Here is a 15,684-nt window from a genome sequence, read left to right on the forward strand (position 1 = left end):
AAATCCACAAAGGCCCTCTCCTCCTTCTGATTTAATTGGTCTTGGCTGGGGCCTGGGTGTGGGCATGTTTGAAAATGCTCTGAAATAATTCTGCTGTGAATTAGCCAGAATTGAGAACCACTCAGTGGTAACCAAGGACACAGGAGCAGTCCTCTTGCCTCGTCTTAAACAGCTACCTCATTTTGTACACTTCCTTCATTCTTTCCTTCCTTTTCTGCTTTTTTCATCCTCTGCCTCAAAATTCCAGCATCAAACATGGGAGGGGGATGGAGAAGGGAAGAACAAACCATTCTATTTCTGTTTAACTATTTTATTGTTTATGAAGTTTGATAAAAATTCTTTTCCTCCATGAATAGAACTTATACTACTCAAGGAAAACTTAAATACTCAAAAACAAGAAAAAACATTTCAAAGTGTCAAATATAGGTCCATCCCTCACAGACAATCACTGCTAACACAATGAACATTTTAGTATTTTTGTCCTAGTGTTTTCTTGATGCCTGACTTCTTTGTTTGAATGCTTTACCCTACTGTACGCACCAGGGCTTGGCAAACTGCAGCCCGCAGGCCAAATCCAGCCCATCTCCTGTTTCTATATAAACAGATTTATTGAGACACAGCCATGCTCATTTGTTACCTATTGTCTGTGTCAGCTTTCACACGACAGTGGCAGACATGAGTATTGCAACAGAAATCACTTGGACCAGAAGCGTAACTATTTACTATCTTGTCCTTTACAGAAAAAGTTTGTTGGCCCCCGGTATATACCATTCTGTACTCTCTCCCCTCCGCTCCCTGTTTTACCTTATTGCACAAGCATTTCCCCATGTTCCTATAAATGCTTCATAAATATCTCTTCTTATAACGGCCTGATATTTTATTGCGTGGTTAGGTTAGTCTTTCTTGTATTATTAAACATTAATGTGTTCCCCCCCAAACCTTTTCACTCTTATAAGGAATGTATCAGTGAATATACTTAGATGTAAACTTTGCTTGTATTTTTCAATGATTTCTTTAGCATAGTGTTCAGATTATTCAACTGGTAGGTAGGTAGAGACATTTTAAGACTCTTGATGCATATCACCAAATCCTTTACAAAGGGACTATACTAGTGCTCCCCAATAATATAGGCGAGAACCTCCTTCTCCACATACTTGTTGGCATTATTAGTATTACCATTTTAAACATTTTCTGATTTTTAGACAGGTAAACAAAAAGCTGTTCTTTGAATTTGCATTTCATTTACATCTCATGAGACAGAAACAGCTGCATCTCTTCCTTGTGCGAGTTTAGTGCTTCTTCCCTTTGCGTGGCCTCCTTCTGCACAGGGCAGAGTGGAGGACGTGGGTCCTACCTCTCACCTTGACTTGGAGCAAGGCTCCTGCTTCCACCCGGTTCTTTTCGACATCCATCTCCCAGTGAATTCTGATCGTCTCAAGGATGTCGTCCAGACTAGTGCCGATGGGAACATCCACTTGTTCCAGCTCAGACAATGCCAACTGTTTATACAGCCCTTTCACATCCTGAAAAACGACAACATACACCTCAGGTGAGTTCCACGGGAAAAGAAAACACGTGGAATTCTAGGCAGCAGAAGCCCAGTTCTGTGGGCAATACTTCCACTTCTCATCCTGCTATTGCCAAACATGGGGCTTCGCAGAGACTGGCAAAGTCGCTGATCCTCTTCCCAGCGTGGGCACCATGATCTCTTTTCCCAGGATGCATTGCTCATGCTGGTCTTCACAGGCTCAGGCCCAAAGCAACAATCGAAATCGATAAGTAACACAAACAGAGTCAGCTACAACAGCAAGATGAAATTTACGAGTTTCATAAAGTCAGAGTAGGCTGGAAGAGATTTAAAGATAACTTTGGAGTCTCTAAAGAGTTACAGCTGGAGAATGGTGAACAGCTCCAGCGCTCAGAACAGGAGGAAATGGGTTTAATTGGTTCCTGGTTAGCTTCAGTTTGGAGAAAAGAAGGAACTTCCTGACAGGAGCATTGTTAAGTGGGTGTTGACTTTTTCAACTGTAAGCACTTTAGATCTTGGATCAGACAGTGGCCTGTGGGAGGTGCTTTACAATCGAAACTGGACCCTATCACCCCGGTGGGGTGTCCCCTTAGTCCTGACACTCAATAATCTCACCTAATCCCATTGATGAGTATGTATAAACCACAGCCTGGCTCTACCCTCAAAGTTATTTTGTTTGCCCTATACAGTGTTGAAAACAAAGATCTGAAATGAAACGTCTTGAGGTCTGAGATGCTCGCTTCAGTTGAACACAGGGGTCATCACTCACTATTGCTTGGACCTGCGACCTCTCTGTTCACATCCCAGCCTGGTCGTGAAGCCACTTGAGTTTGAGACTCCCTACAAGGGCTGACTCACTACGAGGACTGAAAGTTTCACTGGCATTTTCCCTACAGAGCAAGTGATATTGTGGAGAGGCCGAGCTGAGCTACCATCACCTATGTTTTGAAGCTCGGCCGGACAGCCGAGGGTCTCCTATCTTGCAGTCAACCCAGTGTCACCCCAGCCCCCACCTACCTCTTCATAGCTTTTTGACAGAAAGCCAAGTTCTTCTTTCAGGCTTTCTATTTGACTCTCCAGATCTATTTTTGTCAAATTAGCTTCATCGATGACTTTATGTAGAGAGTTAATTTCCTCTTCCGCTGCCTTTCGAAATGGCTGCTCATTTTCATATCTGCAGATAAAAGAACTTAATCAGCACAGCTGGGCAACCCAAAAGAAACAAGAATCAGATTATAAATGCGACCAAAAGGCCAACTGGGTGCTAGACAATGAAAGTTAAATGTTACTGTTTCAGCAGCTTTGAGGGCACTGTTAATGCAATTATTACATGTTGATTTATTAAAATGAAAATGATTGCAGCCAACTTCTTATAACCTGGCTTAATCGGGTGCCAGCCTCACAGGGCTCCGGAAGCACAGAGCTCTAGGGAAACTTTCTCCAGGAGTTCAGACCCAGGTAAGGGAATCTGGCATTGTCATCAGCATTCTGATGTGTCATCCTTTTCACCTGAGAATCCTTTGACAAACATTACTGAGAATCTGTCAAGTACCAGGCTATGTGCTGGTGATTCCCAAATGAAGAACATGGTTTCTGTCTCCAAAGAGCCCAAGTGAAATTTCAGGACCGATGCTGCCAACCCAAATGCCTCCAGAGGCCACGCTGCCAATGTAGATGACGGGCAAGGCCCGGTGTGGGCAGCCGGGAGAGGTGGGGATCAAAGCACACGTGACAGCTCCTACTTCACCTGCAGGGGCGCTGCTGCTCAGCTCCTCCCCTTTACAGCTGTGTGGGAAGGGGCATACCAGTTCTCTTCAGGAGAAATGGGAAAGCTGGATTTATATTTTAAATATCCTTATGTGAAATACAGCTGATGCAATAAGACACATGCATACATGTGTGCATACACACTGACTCAAGTCTGAAACTTGTGACGTTCTGAGTTCTTTGAATCTCTAGTTTGCAACAGAGGCTTCTTTCTTAAAACTACCCGACATCTTGGCCAGTCTCCTTGCTGTGCCACTCCTTTCCTTCCATGGCCTTCCATCCAGTGGCATCGATCAGCCCAATTTCAGTTTACCTTCATCTCGCCACAGAAGAGAGAAATCTCACACCTCTTATTATAGAAAGCCTCTTAGGGTCTTAGAATTTTAAGGGACTTTAGCATTCAACTATTCAAACTCCTACCCAGTGACAATCCCTTTATAGCATTCTTGATAGGTGATCATGCAGCCCCCTGCTCGAATACTTCCAGTGATGGGGAACTCATTACCTCTCAAGGCCACCATCCCATTTCTGGATAGCTCTAATTATTGCAAATTTCTTTCTTCAAGAGCATAAACTTCCATTCCTATAAACGTCTGAATGCCCCAAGTTGGTCTAAGCCTTCCTTCTGGCAGTCCTACAAATAATTAAGACTGTCTCTTCTGTCACTTTCTCATTCTACTCTGCCCACCCCCACCCCTCCAAGCCTTTTGTTTTTCAAGTTACACATTCCAAGTTCCTTCCTCTATTGTTCGTATAAATTGGTTTCCGTATCCCTCATCATCGAGGGCAGGGACTATGACCTTTTCATCTTTCTATTCTCAGCATCCAGCTCCAGGCTTCAGATATATATTGTGGAATGATCATAAATGCTCCAATTGGTCTTATGGGCTTCTTAAGATGTGATACAGAGAATGGAATGCAAAACTCCAGATGTTTGTTGCCTGATCAGTTCAGAGTCCCACGGGACTGTCTGTTCCTTTATCTAGGCCCTTTTATTCATCATGAACCCTAGGATTTGCTTTGTGGGTTTTTGTTTGTTTGTATGTTTGTTTATTTGACTTTGACCAGCTGTATTTGCTGCTGACTAATCTGGGTCTCCTGTAAACTGGAACTGCTGACATTTTTCACAAGAGTTGCTTTAAACCCAATTTCCCTGCCCTCTCGGGGTGCACCTGGTATTTGAACCCCAAAGTAGGAATTCACATTTATCCTCTTTCAGTTTCACTGGCCCATTGTTGCAACGTGTTGGGATCATTTTGAATCCTGACTCTTTCCTTCTACTCTTCCCCTCCTGCCTTTGTGTCTTCTGTCATTTTTCTTTTGCTTTCATGTACCTTGCAGTTAAAAATAGTACATGAAGGAACTAAGGACAGAGTCCTCTGACGTACCACCAGAGACTTCCCTCAGAGTTGGACCTGTAGCTTTGAATCAGCACTCAGGAGATGGTTTCTGAAGCATCTTTCTGTATTCTTCTCTGTTGGATTAACTTTTCATCCCAATGTATTCTTTATGAAGGATTGTATTCTTATTCACATTTAGTGCTTTGGGAAACAAGTCCCGTCCTTCCAGCTGAAATGAAAATCCACTGATATGACTGGGGTTGGTCCCTCTTGATCCAAGTTGGAAGAGTCCCCTTTGGGCTTCTGAAGTCCTGTTTTGCTCACCATTCCAGGGAGACTGGTCCCATCCAGGATATGATCCATTTGGCATTATGGGTGGTCTTAGGTGTCCTACAGACCATTTTGTTGGAAGTCCTCTAAGGATTTGAAACATATCTGTGAAATCCTCAAAGCTGTTCTGAAGCTTTTCGCTTTCTCTTGTGACACTTTTTCTCCTCCTCCCTCCATTTTGAAGTCTTCAGTGAGCATCTCTGTGCTCATGACACCGACTGTCTAGTCTTGACCTGCAACCTACTCAAATCCTTTTACGGAAATTCCTCTGCTCTCAGACAATCTCTAAGCTCTTTGGTATGGCTGACATGGTCCTCTAGGATTTGGTCTCTCCCTGGTTTTCAAGCTGCATCGGTTGCTCTCCTTTATTCATTCCACATGCCCCAGTTATAACAAGCTACTGGGAATTCCCTAATGTACCATGCTTTCTCATGTCCTCCTGCCTTTGCACATACTGCCTCCTCTGCCTGGAAAGCCATGCCTCCCTTATTTGTCGGGTCAACTCCTACATGAGTTTAGGACCCAAATCAGGCATCTTTTGTCAAGTCTTCCTGACCAGACTAAATGTCCCCACTTCATATGTGATCGTCTCAGTGATGGTACAACTGCTCTGTAAAGCTATTGTATGTTCACTCCTGTCTTTGCCACTAAACTGTGAGCTCTTTGAGGTCTGGTTCACTTCATTCCTGCACCTGGCAAAGGGCCTGGCAAACACTGAAACATTTATTGAATTCATTCATTCCACAAATATTTGTTGAGCATCTATTTTGTCCCTGGTGCTGTTATAGGTCCTGGTGAAACAATGGGGAACAAAGTAGCTCAAGCCCCGGCTTTCAGTGAGTTTACATTCTACTCTGTTGACTGGCTGGATGAAGGCATGTATGAATGAATGAATGAATACATAAGCGAATAAATGAATGAATGAAAGAAAGTGTAGTCAGGTCCTGCCTTAATTTCACATTTAAATTCTCCCTTACATTTCGTACAAATGGTTTCATATCCGTTGGCACCTATCTTTAATTATGCAGTAAGCTGTCAGTGGCTGGATGATGGTGTCGTTTCTCTGTGCTACTGTGACCATGGCTAGCACAGTGCTGGGCAAGAGAGCAACCCTGACTGGTAGAGAGTCTCCTTGACTCCAGAGTGGCCACTAATGGAGATCCTTTTAGCAGATGGAGAAGCTTGGTCTTAGAGCAAGGAAATGACTCAGGGTCTGAGGAGAGGGTAGAGATTCTCCTTTTCAACACAATACATTCTTATCCTAAGATAAGAATGACAATGGGAAGATGGTAATGACAATGGAAAAATGGTCTTTCCCAAAGACTCCCAACTACATGTCTTTCCTCTTTGTCTTTCCTAATTTAGGAACATGTTCCCTTAAATAACAATCCCATCACCCATCCAATTGCCCAGTACCCAGGACATCTGCCCCAATTGAGAATATTTGAGAATATTCTCAAAACCACTGTATTCGTCCTGAAAAGAATTTCCTTCATTTTACTTCTCTATTAGACTCAGCATTTCCCAAACTTCAGTTGCCTTCATGATTTTGCCCTGAATGCTTATTTCCCGCATCATTTACTTTATATTTTTCCTTACATTTATCAACTTAAAAAATAATTCTTAAATTAATAAACTTTAAAAGCTCTTTATAGAAATAAATTTTCAATTGCTACTATAAATGATAGTACTATAGTGGAAAAACAGTTCACGGGACATAAATAGAAGGTGACTATAAAAATAAATACGTAACTATTAAAAATAAAATATTTATCCTTATATAGTTACAATAATCTTTACCAACAATGTAGATGTCATATTTTAGGAAACACTGTACTAGATTGAAAGAGATGGCTCTCAAGACTGGTGAGCTTTACGGATGCTGAGGTCTGGGCCCCACTCCCAGCTGAGTGCTGGCATTTTAAGTGCCTAGGTCATTCTAACATGCAGCCGAGTGACTGAGAAGCCTTACTCTAAACCAGTAGCTCTCCAAGTGTGGTCCCAGGAGGATCAGCATCATCAGAAACTTGTTAGAAACGCAAAGTTTAGGCCCCTCTCCAGACCTTGAGTCAAAACCTCTGAGGGTGGGGCAGAACAACCTGTGCTTTCTACCCCCCCCCCCCCCCCCCCCCGCCACACACACACACACACACACAACTCCCGGTGATTCTGAACCACACTAGATTTGAGAACCCTGCTGTAAACCAAGTAACCCCGGGCAAAATCTCTGAGCCCCTGGAGCCTAGTTTGTGTCTACAAGGAGGGTTTGGGCCAGGTGATCTTGGCTCTGGATTTTCCCAGGGCCTCTGTTATCCCACCCCAGCTTTCCGAGTGGCTGGAGGTGAATGCTGCAGTCTCCGGGACAGGAGTCTGGGGGTGGGGAGGGACTGTCCCTTCACCGGCAGAGTGTTACCTCTCTTTAAAGTCGTCTGCATCCGCCTGGATATTCTCTGTCTGCAGCATGAGCCGGGCATTTTCCAGGACTGCCTCGCCCACCTGCAACAATCACACAGCGAAGGAAACAAGGTCACTGGAATGTCTTCCCTACTTCCTGCCCTGACTTGCGCTGGTTACACGGCTCTGGACAACGAGGAGCAAGCATCTTTCTTACAGCAGATGTTTTTAGAATTCAAGTGTTCCTCTGTAAAAAGGACGGAGAAGATAAACAATAAAGCATATAATCTGAATGTCTTTTAAGAGTTTTTAGAGTTGGGTTTTTGGAGCGAAAAGATCACTCAAAGGCAGATTTGTTCAGAGCCTCTGTTGTTATGAGGAGCTTTCAACCCCCCAGAGAAGTTTCTGGCTCCTTAAACGAAGTTGCACCTGCTTGACTTTGTGGCTCTGAACATTTTCTGGTCACTGATGCTTTTGAAAAGCTGATGAAATCTCTAGATCATTGTTGCCCAAGAGAATGTTCTGCGATGGTGGAACTGTTCTATATCTACACTGTCCAATGTGGTAGCCACAGGTGGCCTCTCAACACTGCAACTGTGGCAAGAGTCACCAAGGAACTGAAAATGTAATGTTATTTAAACTTAATTTAAATTCAAATTGCCACATGGGGCCAGTGACTACTATATTGCACATTGTAGCTCTAGAAGTTCATCCACCTTCAATCAAAATATACATGTGAACATAAACATTGTACGTACAGTTCAGGGGTTTCATGGAGCCTTGAAGAGTGGTTTTTCAAAGTTGGCTCCGTAAACCCTTCTGGGTCCCCCACAGGTGGGGCTGGGGGTGTGTGGTTCTCTCCTTAACCTATGAAACTGCATATATGTATATATGTATATATACACACACGTATTATGTATATATATGTGTGTGTAAAACATGGGGCTTGTTTGGGGCATAGGGATAGAAGGAATGCTACTTGAAAAGGAGGACGCCATTCACTGTTTTAAGTTATTATCAGCCCATTGCACTTGCACATGAATGAGTTGCACGTTTTTTATTGACTAGGAGGAGGACTTCAGGCCCCAGAATTCAGACAGGGAGTGAGAAAGAAGTCAGACGGAGAGACACTATTGTTGCCTGCACCTCACTGTGCCCCAGGGCCAGGCTGGCGCAGAGAGATTAGATTGCTAGTGGGAAATTCAAAGAAATGAAAAAACCTAAGATGACCCTACTGGCACCGGGGGGAACACAATCACTGATCTCCCCAGGAGCTGGGACCTGACCCACTCCTGGACTTCCTCAGTTTCCCTAACAGAGCTCTCATCCCACTGAGATGGCTCTTCCCCACGGACAGCTCCTTGATCATTGCTGCATCTCCAAGGCCTGGCTTGTGATAGACATCCATCAATACTTGGTGAATGAACGCATACATGAATGAATGCTGTGACCATGGGCGAGCAAGTCCCAACCTTCCCTGTCTCAGGTCTGGAGGTCATTTTCCGGAAGCCCCTCAGAAGGGTGTCTTAAAATTTACCTAGGATTTTATTTTTATTCAGGTATGGTGAGGCCAACAGATCAGGAGATGGCTGATATTGACAAGACTGTTACTCATAGTTCTCAGGAGGAGGGGGCAGCTAGACCACGCAGGGCCACATGGGGAAGCAGCAGGGCTGCTCAGGAAGCAGAAAGGGCAAGGAGAAAGAGTGGGCAAAGACTTTATTGTGGTTTTCATGGGAAGGAATGGGAGAGGCAGGTCAAGCAGCCAGGTTTGGATAGCTTGAATAATTTCAGTGGTCTTAGGGTTATAGGGGTGGTCCCTAGTTGTCTGGCTCCCATCCCTGGGGTAATTAGGGGAGAGGAAGATTCCTCCAAGAATGTAAGAGCCAGAGAGGGAAGGCAGAGAGGGTCATGCATTTAGGATTGGCTGGTTTGCATATCAAAGGTGCGCTCACAGGCCAGTGGTTTACTCTCTCTGGGATTAGCCAACCCTGCAGGGACAGTCTCCCTGTCAGTGAGGCCCCAGATGCCAAGTATTACATTGTTTTGTACACTTGAAACTAATAAAAAAAATACAGAAAATACGAAGATACAGTTAATGTCGTTGACTACAGTTCATCCAAAGGGCTCTGGCTACATGAGGCTTCCCTGAGCACTGGCTTTGGTTGCCCTTGTTGATCTCTGTCTTCATCCTCCCCTACATGCTGCAGCCCCATGTTCAGGAGCCGTTCCAGTCTTCGACTCTCACGGACGCCATTTCCCAGGTGATGAATTTGAAGCTCGAGGCAATGGCACTGCTCAGTTTCTCACAATGATGCCCAGGGCATATATTCCACCCAGCGCAGGACCCCGAATTATAGCAAATTGCGGGCTCAGAAACTACCGTGGTGGAGAAGATGGCTTCCAAAGAGCTCTAGACTAGGTGGCCATGTAGGGACAGATGCAGGCAGATATGGGCCTGGAGCTTATAGAATCTGGGAGACTGTCTTTAAGAAAAAGTACAAAAAAATGACTAATGCAAAGGGGTGTGTGTGAGTGAGGGACCCTGAAGCTTAAATGCTTCACTTGGCGTAGCTTAGTTTTGGTTTCGCTTTTTAAACTTAGACCCAGGGGATGGACAGAAAAAGTACAAAATAAGACAAAACACTCTGGGGTGTGTGTGGAATATATGTGTGCCATGTTTAGAGTCATACAATTCTGGAAAAGCAGATAGATGGCTGAAAAAAAATTCATTCACCCCATATCCTGCTGTCCAGTATAAACACCGCCAGCATTTGGATACACTTCCTTGCAGCATTTAGTACTGCGTGTGTGAAATTGTAACATTTCCCCAGTGGATTGCAAGGTCCATTAATAAGGGGCTGCCCGAGCAATCTGTGGAGTCAGGTAGGAAATGCAGACTGCTGAAGGTGAGTCCAGGGGAGGGGCTGGCTGCTCACTGTCTTTCCTCCTCCATTTTCACTTGGGATTGAGAACAGCAGCACAGTCTGAGATAATTTGGATGTTGCCCAGTAAACAGGACACTTCTGTCCAAATGCTAGTCCTGGGCTGCTCGTGTGCGGCACTAGACTCAGGGAAGCTGGAGCCTTCCTGCTTTACTGTTGTTTAGTAACAACCAGGGGTTTATTCAAGCTTTAAGCAGAAGCTAATTATAGGCCCTGACTTGCCAAAGTTCAGTTTGGCAGGCCAGGTTTCCCCATTTCTTTCATGAACGGAATCCTGAAATAACCTGCCAGTCTACAATACAGCCACAGAGAGCCCTTCACTCTTCTCCTGTAGACGCTTCAGCCCAGCAGAGGCTATGTTCCCTTTGGTGTGAGTGGTGGCTCTGGAGTGAGTGGTAGGAAAGAGCCAGTAAGGTGGCATGACAAGGGCTGGACCTTGGCTGAGATTTAGCACAGGCTGAAGAATGGGGTGGTGGATGGCCAAGGCCAAAAGTAACAGTTGGAGCCTACAGTGGACCAGGGAACATCTTTGTTTCTACCTGGAAAATTGTTATGAAATCCTCTCTGGGGCCGAAGATAGGAAAGGAAGAGGTAAGGGAAGTCGTATTGACTGACCGTCTACAGATGTACCCAGCCCATGTGCTAGAACTGGCTGGTAATGGCTTGTGAGAGCAGACTATTAAATATCCCAGGAGTTTTGTGAGCTGGTTGTTAACCACAGCCATCATGAAAATTTTGATTATGTGAACTTACAAATAAATTATACTAAAAGACACAGGTAATAAATGCCCAAAATACAAGTCATAAATATTCATTGCTTCCTGATTGGTTTACCCTGTGTGACTGTTAGCTCGGCTTTTGAGGTGGTTTATATTGTATCTGGATGGTGGAAACACTGTATAATGGTGTGCTCAACCCTTCATTTAGTGACATCAGGTTGTTAGCTTGATATCAGCCATGGTGAGAGTATTTGCACCAGGGCGATTGGCAAACACTGTTTTATTCACGGAGAGCAGATTGTTAGACAGTCACTGACGGCCCCGCACTCTACTAAATACTTAAACTTCATGACTTCACTAAATGCTCCTGGCACCTCTCTGATGCTGATTATCAACACACCCATTTTACAGATGAGAATGATGAGGCTCAGAGAGATTAAGTAAATTGCCCCAAACCACACAACTGGAAAGTGGCAGAGCCAGAATGTCACATGACTTGAAAATGCGCATGTTTTTGTCCTCAGCTTTGGAAACTAAAGGCACATCTGAATCAAGAGAGACTGTTGTGGAGCATTATTTTCTATCTTTTTCTTGTAACATGGGACTCAGGACTCTTGGTTTCTATTTGGGCTTCATCATGAAGATGAAGAGTTATCTTCCCTGCTGGCTATGAAGATACTAACAAAATCAAACCAAACCAAACCGTGGGTGGGCAGACAGGCGGGCTGGCAGTTAGCACATGGCATGCTGGGAAGGGCAGCAGAGGAAGTCCTCTCCTCCTCTCTGTCCTTGTGTCCAAACAGAGTCAGAGCCCCTACCACCAAGGTGACCTGACATAATGCCAGGTAGGTGTCTTGTTAAACAGAGACACTGTCACAGCAGCATTAGTATGAATTGCTATGTGACATTAGGTGGTCTTGAGGGGAGAGGACTCATGGCCTATCTCCTCAGCAGCATTTTTAAAGGGTTACCAAACTTTTACCGGAGCGAGAAACAAGAGACTTCTTCAACACATAAAATGCAGCTGAGGAGAACAGCAGGTTTGAGTACAGGAGACTGGGAAGCCCAAGGTCCTGTCGGCTTGGGGTTTATTCTGAGAGGGATGGGTGGGAAGGGGAAAGGGCGGGGCTGAGCACTGCTCAGAGTGCTCTCAGTGTGGCATACAGCTGCCTCGGTTCACTTCCCTGGAGCTGTCTTCCCCTGCACCTCCACATAACGGCTCCCTTAGCATACCTTGTACCAGTGGTTCTCAGAGTGTGCTCCCTGGAGCAGCAGCATTGGTACCACTTGAAAACCTGTCAGCAATGCACATTCTCAGATCTTCCCTTAGATGGCTGGGTCAGAATCTCTGGAGGTGGGACCCAACAATCTGTTTTAACGACCTTTAACAAGGCTTAGAGGGCACACTGGACTTGGAGAACCGTGCATCACACTGACTTCCTTCCAGTCCTGTTCATGGCACCTCCCGGGCTGCTCCTGGAGCTCCTCCGTGTCCTGGCCCGTGTCATTGCCTGTATCTAGAACACCTGCTTTTACCACCTCACACTCCAGTCCTACCACCTGAGAAACCCTACCCCATTGTAATGCTCACTCAAACATGGCTTCCTCTGGGGAGCTTTCTTAGTCAACCACTCACTCATTCTTGCCTTCATTTCTTCAGCATCTGATTATGGTGTTCCTCTGCACCAGGCTCTGTGCTGGTTGTAGGGGAATCAGCAACTATTGTGGGAGAGGCAGTCAGAAAGGTAGGCAAAGACCAGAGCATGGAGGAAAGGGAAAGGAGGTGGGGTTTACTAGGAAGCCATTAAAAGGTTTTGAACAGGCACAGGTGTGATCTATGTGGTAAGTGGATTCCCTGACTCCAGCGGGAAGAGAGGGTTGTGGGATACAGGAGGGGAAGCTGAGGGCCCAGAAAGTGGGCTCCAGGGGAGAGGATGGTGGCTTGGACCAGGGTGGTCGTAGGGGTGGTAGAGAGAAGCAGACAGGGTTAAGATATCTTTTGGGGATGGAACAGATGTTTTTTGGTGATGAAGCAGTCATGGAGTGAAGGAAAGGAATCGAGAATGACCTCTAGGTTTTGAGCCTGGACTGCCGGATGCGCAGTAGGGCCTATGCTGATTCTCTTCCTCCCTCCTCGGATCATTCCAGTGTCTGGGTCACTCCCACCCCTGAGGCACATGTCTCTATCTTACCACACTCAGGAGGCAAGGACAGTGTTCCCTTATTCTTGAACCTTGCTCCTCCACACTCACCATCTTGGGCCAGCGACTTGAGTAACCCTAAGATTTGGTTTCCTCATCCATAAAATGAGGATAATAATACTCTCCACCCTCTTAAGGTAGTTGTAAGAATTAAATGAGCTACTAAATGAAAAGCACTTGGCCGACTGCCTGGCGCAGAGCAAGTATTCCATGGATGGAAGCCATGATTCAAGTTGTTATTTGTCTTCGTACAGAGGCATTGTTCAACGGTTGTCAAATGAATCTGACGGGTGTGTGCAGTCTGGCCCTGTTCCCGCTCCACTGCGCAGACAGTTGAATGAAGATTTCCTTCTAGAGGCTTGGTTTTCTCTTCTTTCAGTGTTTTCTGTCCATAGTCATTTTGAAGCCCTGGTCACTGGTACTATCATCACTACAATGATGAGGATTTCATCCCTTCTGACTGCCGTCCTCACTGTGAATGTAGTCATTAAAATAAATGCAGCTGCTGGCGGCAGGTGAGGGATTTGACCGTCACTGTGTTTAAAAAGGGCAAGGACAAGCAGCATTTTAAAAAGTGTTATCGTTTGGGCCCAAGGGTACAATGAATACTGTATTTGGAGTTAAAGATGTTGGCATTTCAGCAGCTAACGCTGCGGGCATAGGAGAAGGTGGTTAAGACTGGGCCCCTGGGAAATTAGACTCAGCTGGTGTAGTGGCACAATGCAGGAGTCCCTGGAAACCCTTCTCACATTTAGGTGACTTTTAAGTGTAGGACAAATTCTCAGCATGACTTGCTTCTAGCAATACATGAATAAGAAGTCATTATCTGACCCCAGTACCCCACAGATACTGTGTCTCTACCTAAATGGTGAAGACCACCATGTTACCAAGCCAACAGAGGCTCCTCTGTGCTCATCTTGACCTGCCAGCTGCATTTGTCACAGAACACATACCCTCTCCTGGCTTCCATGACACCAGTCTTTCCTGCTCTTCCTCCTGCCTCACTGACCATTTCCACTGACCTTCTTCATTAAGTCTTTCTCCCTTATCTGACATCGACATGCTAGAGTTTCTCAGGATTGGGCTTGGGGACTTTTTATCCCTATGTGATTTTCTCTATTCGCATGGATTTAAATATATGCGCTGATGACTTCTATATGCATATCTCTAGCACAGAACTTTCCTCTCAACTCCAGGCTTGCATACTACTCTCCTTGACATTTTCTCTACGTGGATGTTTCTCAGACATCTCAAACTTAACATGACCCAAAATGGGAATTTAGATTTTTGCCCTCAAATCTTTCCTCCCCTGCCCCCAATCTTCTCCATGTCAGTAAATAGCACCAACATTTACCCAGAAACCAGGGAGTCTTGATAGCTCACTTTCTCTCATCTCCCACATTTAAGCCAACACCAAGTCTAGTCAATTCTACCCTCACAATGTATCTCAAATGCATCGACTTCCCTCCATCTCCACTGATAGAACACTGGTACACGTCACCATCATCTCGCCGATACCACGGCCACTTCCTTATAATCCCTGCTCTGTTCTTCTCTCCTCCAACCCCTTCTTCATCCTGTTTCCATAGTGATCTCCTTACACTCTTCAAATCAGATCATGTCACTCTGATTAAATTAAATTAAAACCTTAGAGGTGTTCCTTATGCTTAAAATAAAACCCAGACTCTGACAGTGGCCTTCATGGCCCTGCATGTTTGTCAATCTCCCCAGTACAGTGTCTGCTACAGTAGGTGACAGGTGTAACGAGCTCAGCAGTAGAGCTGCCTCTTCATGGACAACCAACGCAGGGAAGATCTGGTTCCTACCCTCAGGTTCCTACGTAGTTCCAACCTGGGATGACCTTCAGCTCCTCCCTCTCCCTCATCACAGCACCGGGAGCCCAGGGAGAAGCAGGGACACCTGAGGGCTGAGGTTGGGTCTCGCTTCGGAAGGCCAGGACAACGGACACCGCTGAGTCTGTACTGCACATAATCCTTGACCTCATGATCAAGCTGTGCTTTGGCTGAAGAAAGAATGTGTTCCTAGAAGGAGTCCGTTGAGCATGGAGTAAGAAGCCAGAACCGCTGGGTGGTGTTATCCACTGTTCTTGGGCAATCAGGAGGTCCCTAGAGGGTGCCCTCTGCCCCGATGAGGACGTTCTGTAGGACTCACCTTCCTGGGAAGCCTCTCCACCCCTCCCGTGCTGGTTCTGGGCTCATCTAGCATCCTGCCTCCAGCTACCTTAGAATAGGAGGGTGGGCTGAGAACAGCAGGCACCAGTGCTGGGCACTAGAGAGCTTTAACCACCACTGTCTAGTAGCACGTCGTCCGGGGTGTATATGTCAGAAGGGTTTGTCGAGAGCCAGCCTGTCAGGCCCAATTCTCTACAGATGCCCTCACAAAATCTGAGTTTTGAGCACCAGGCACAGCAAGATATAGTGACCCTGGGAGACTCCGTTT

The 15,684-nt window shown here is 45.6% G+C and overlaps 1 protein-coding gene across 1 annotated transcript in view; it reads right to left on the bottom strand.

The window, feature by feature from the left end:
* Positions 1–15,684, bottom strand: part of BFSP2 (beaded filament structural protein 2) — a gene marked incomplete at its 5' end in the record, with an annotated part of 66,850 nt that overhangs the window by 23,814 nt on the left and 27,352 nt on the right. The window contains 3 exons of the mRNA XM_081072818.1: positions 1,362–1,523; positions 2,546–2,702; positions 7,379–7,461. Of these exons, the coding sequence (XP_080928944.1) occupies positions 1,362–1,523; positions 2,546–2,702; positions 7,379–7,461 (402 nt within the window). The remainder of the gene's footprint in view (positions 1–1,361; positions 1,524–2,545; positions 2,703–7,378; positions 7,462–15,684) is intronic.

This window comes from Rhinolophus hipposideros, assembly GCF_964194185.1.
Source record: "Rhinolophus hipposideros genome assembly, chromosome: 14".
In the NCBI taxonomy this organism is placed as follows: Eukaryota; Metazoa; Chordata; class Mammalia; order Chiroptera; family Rhinolophidae; genus Rhinolophus; species Rhinolophus hipposideros.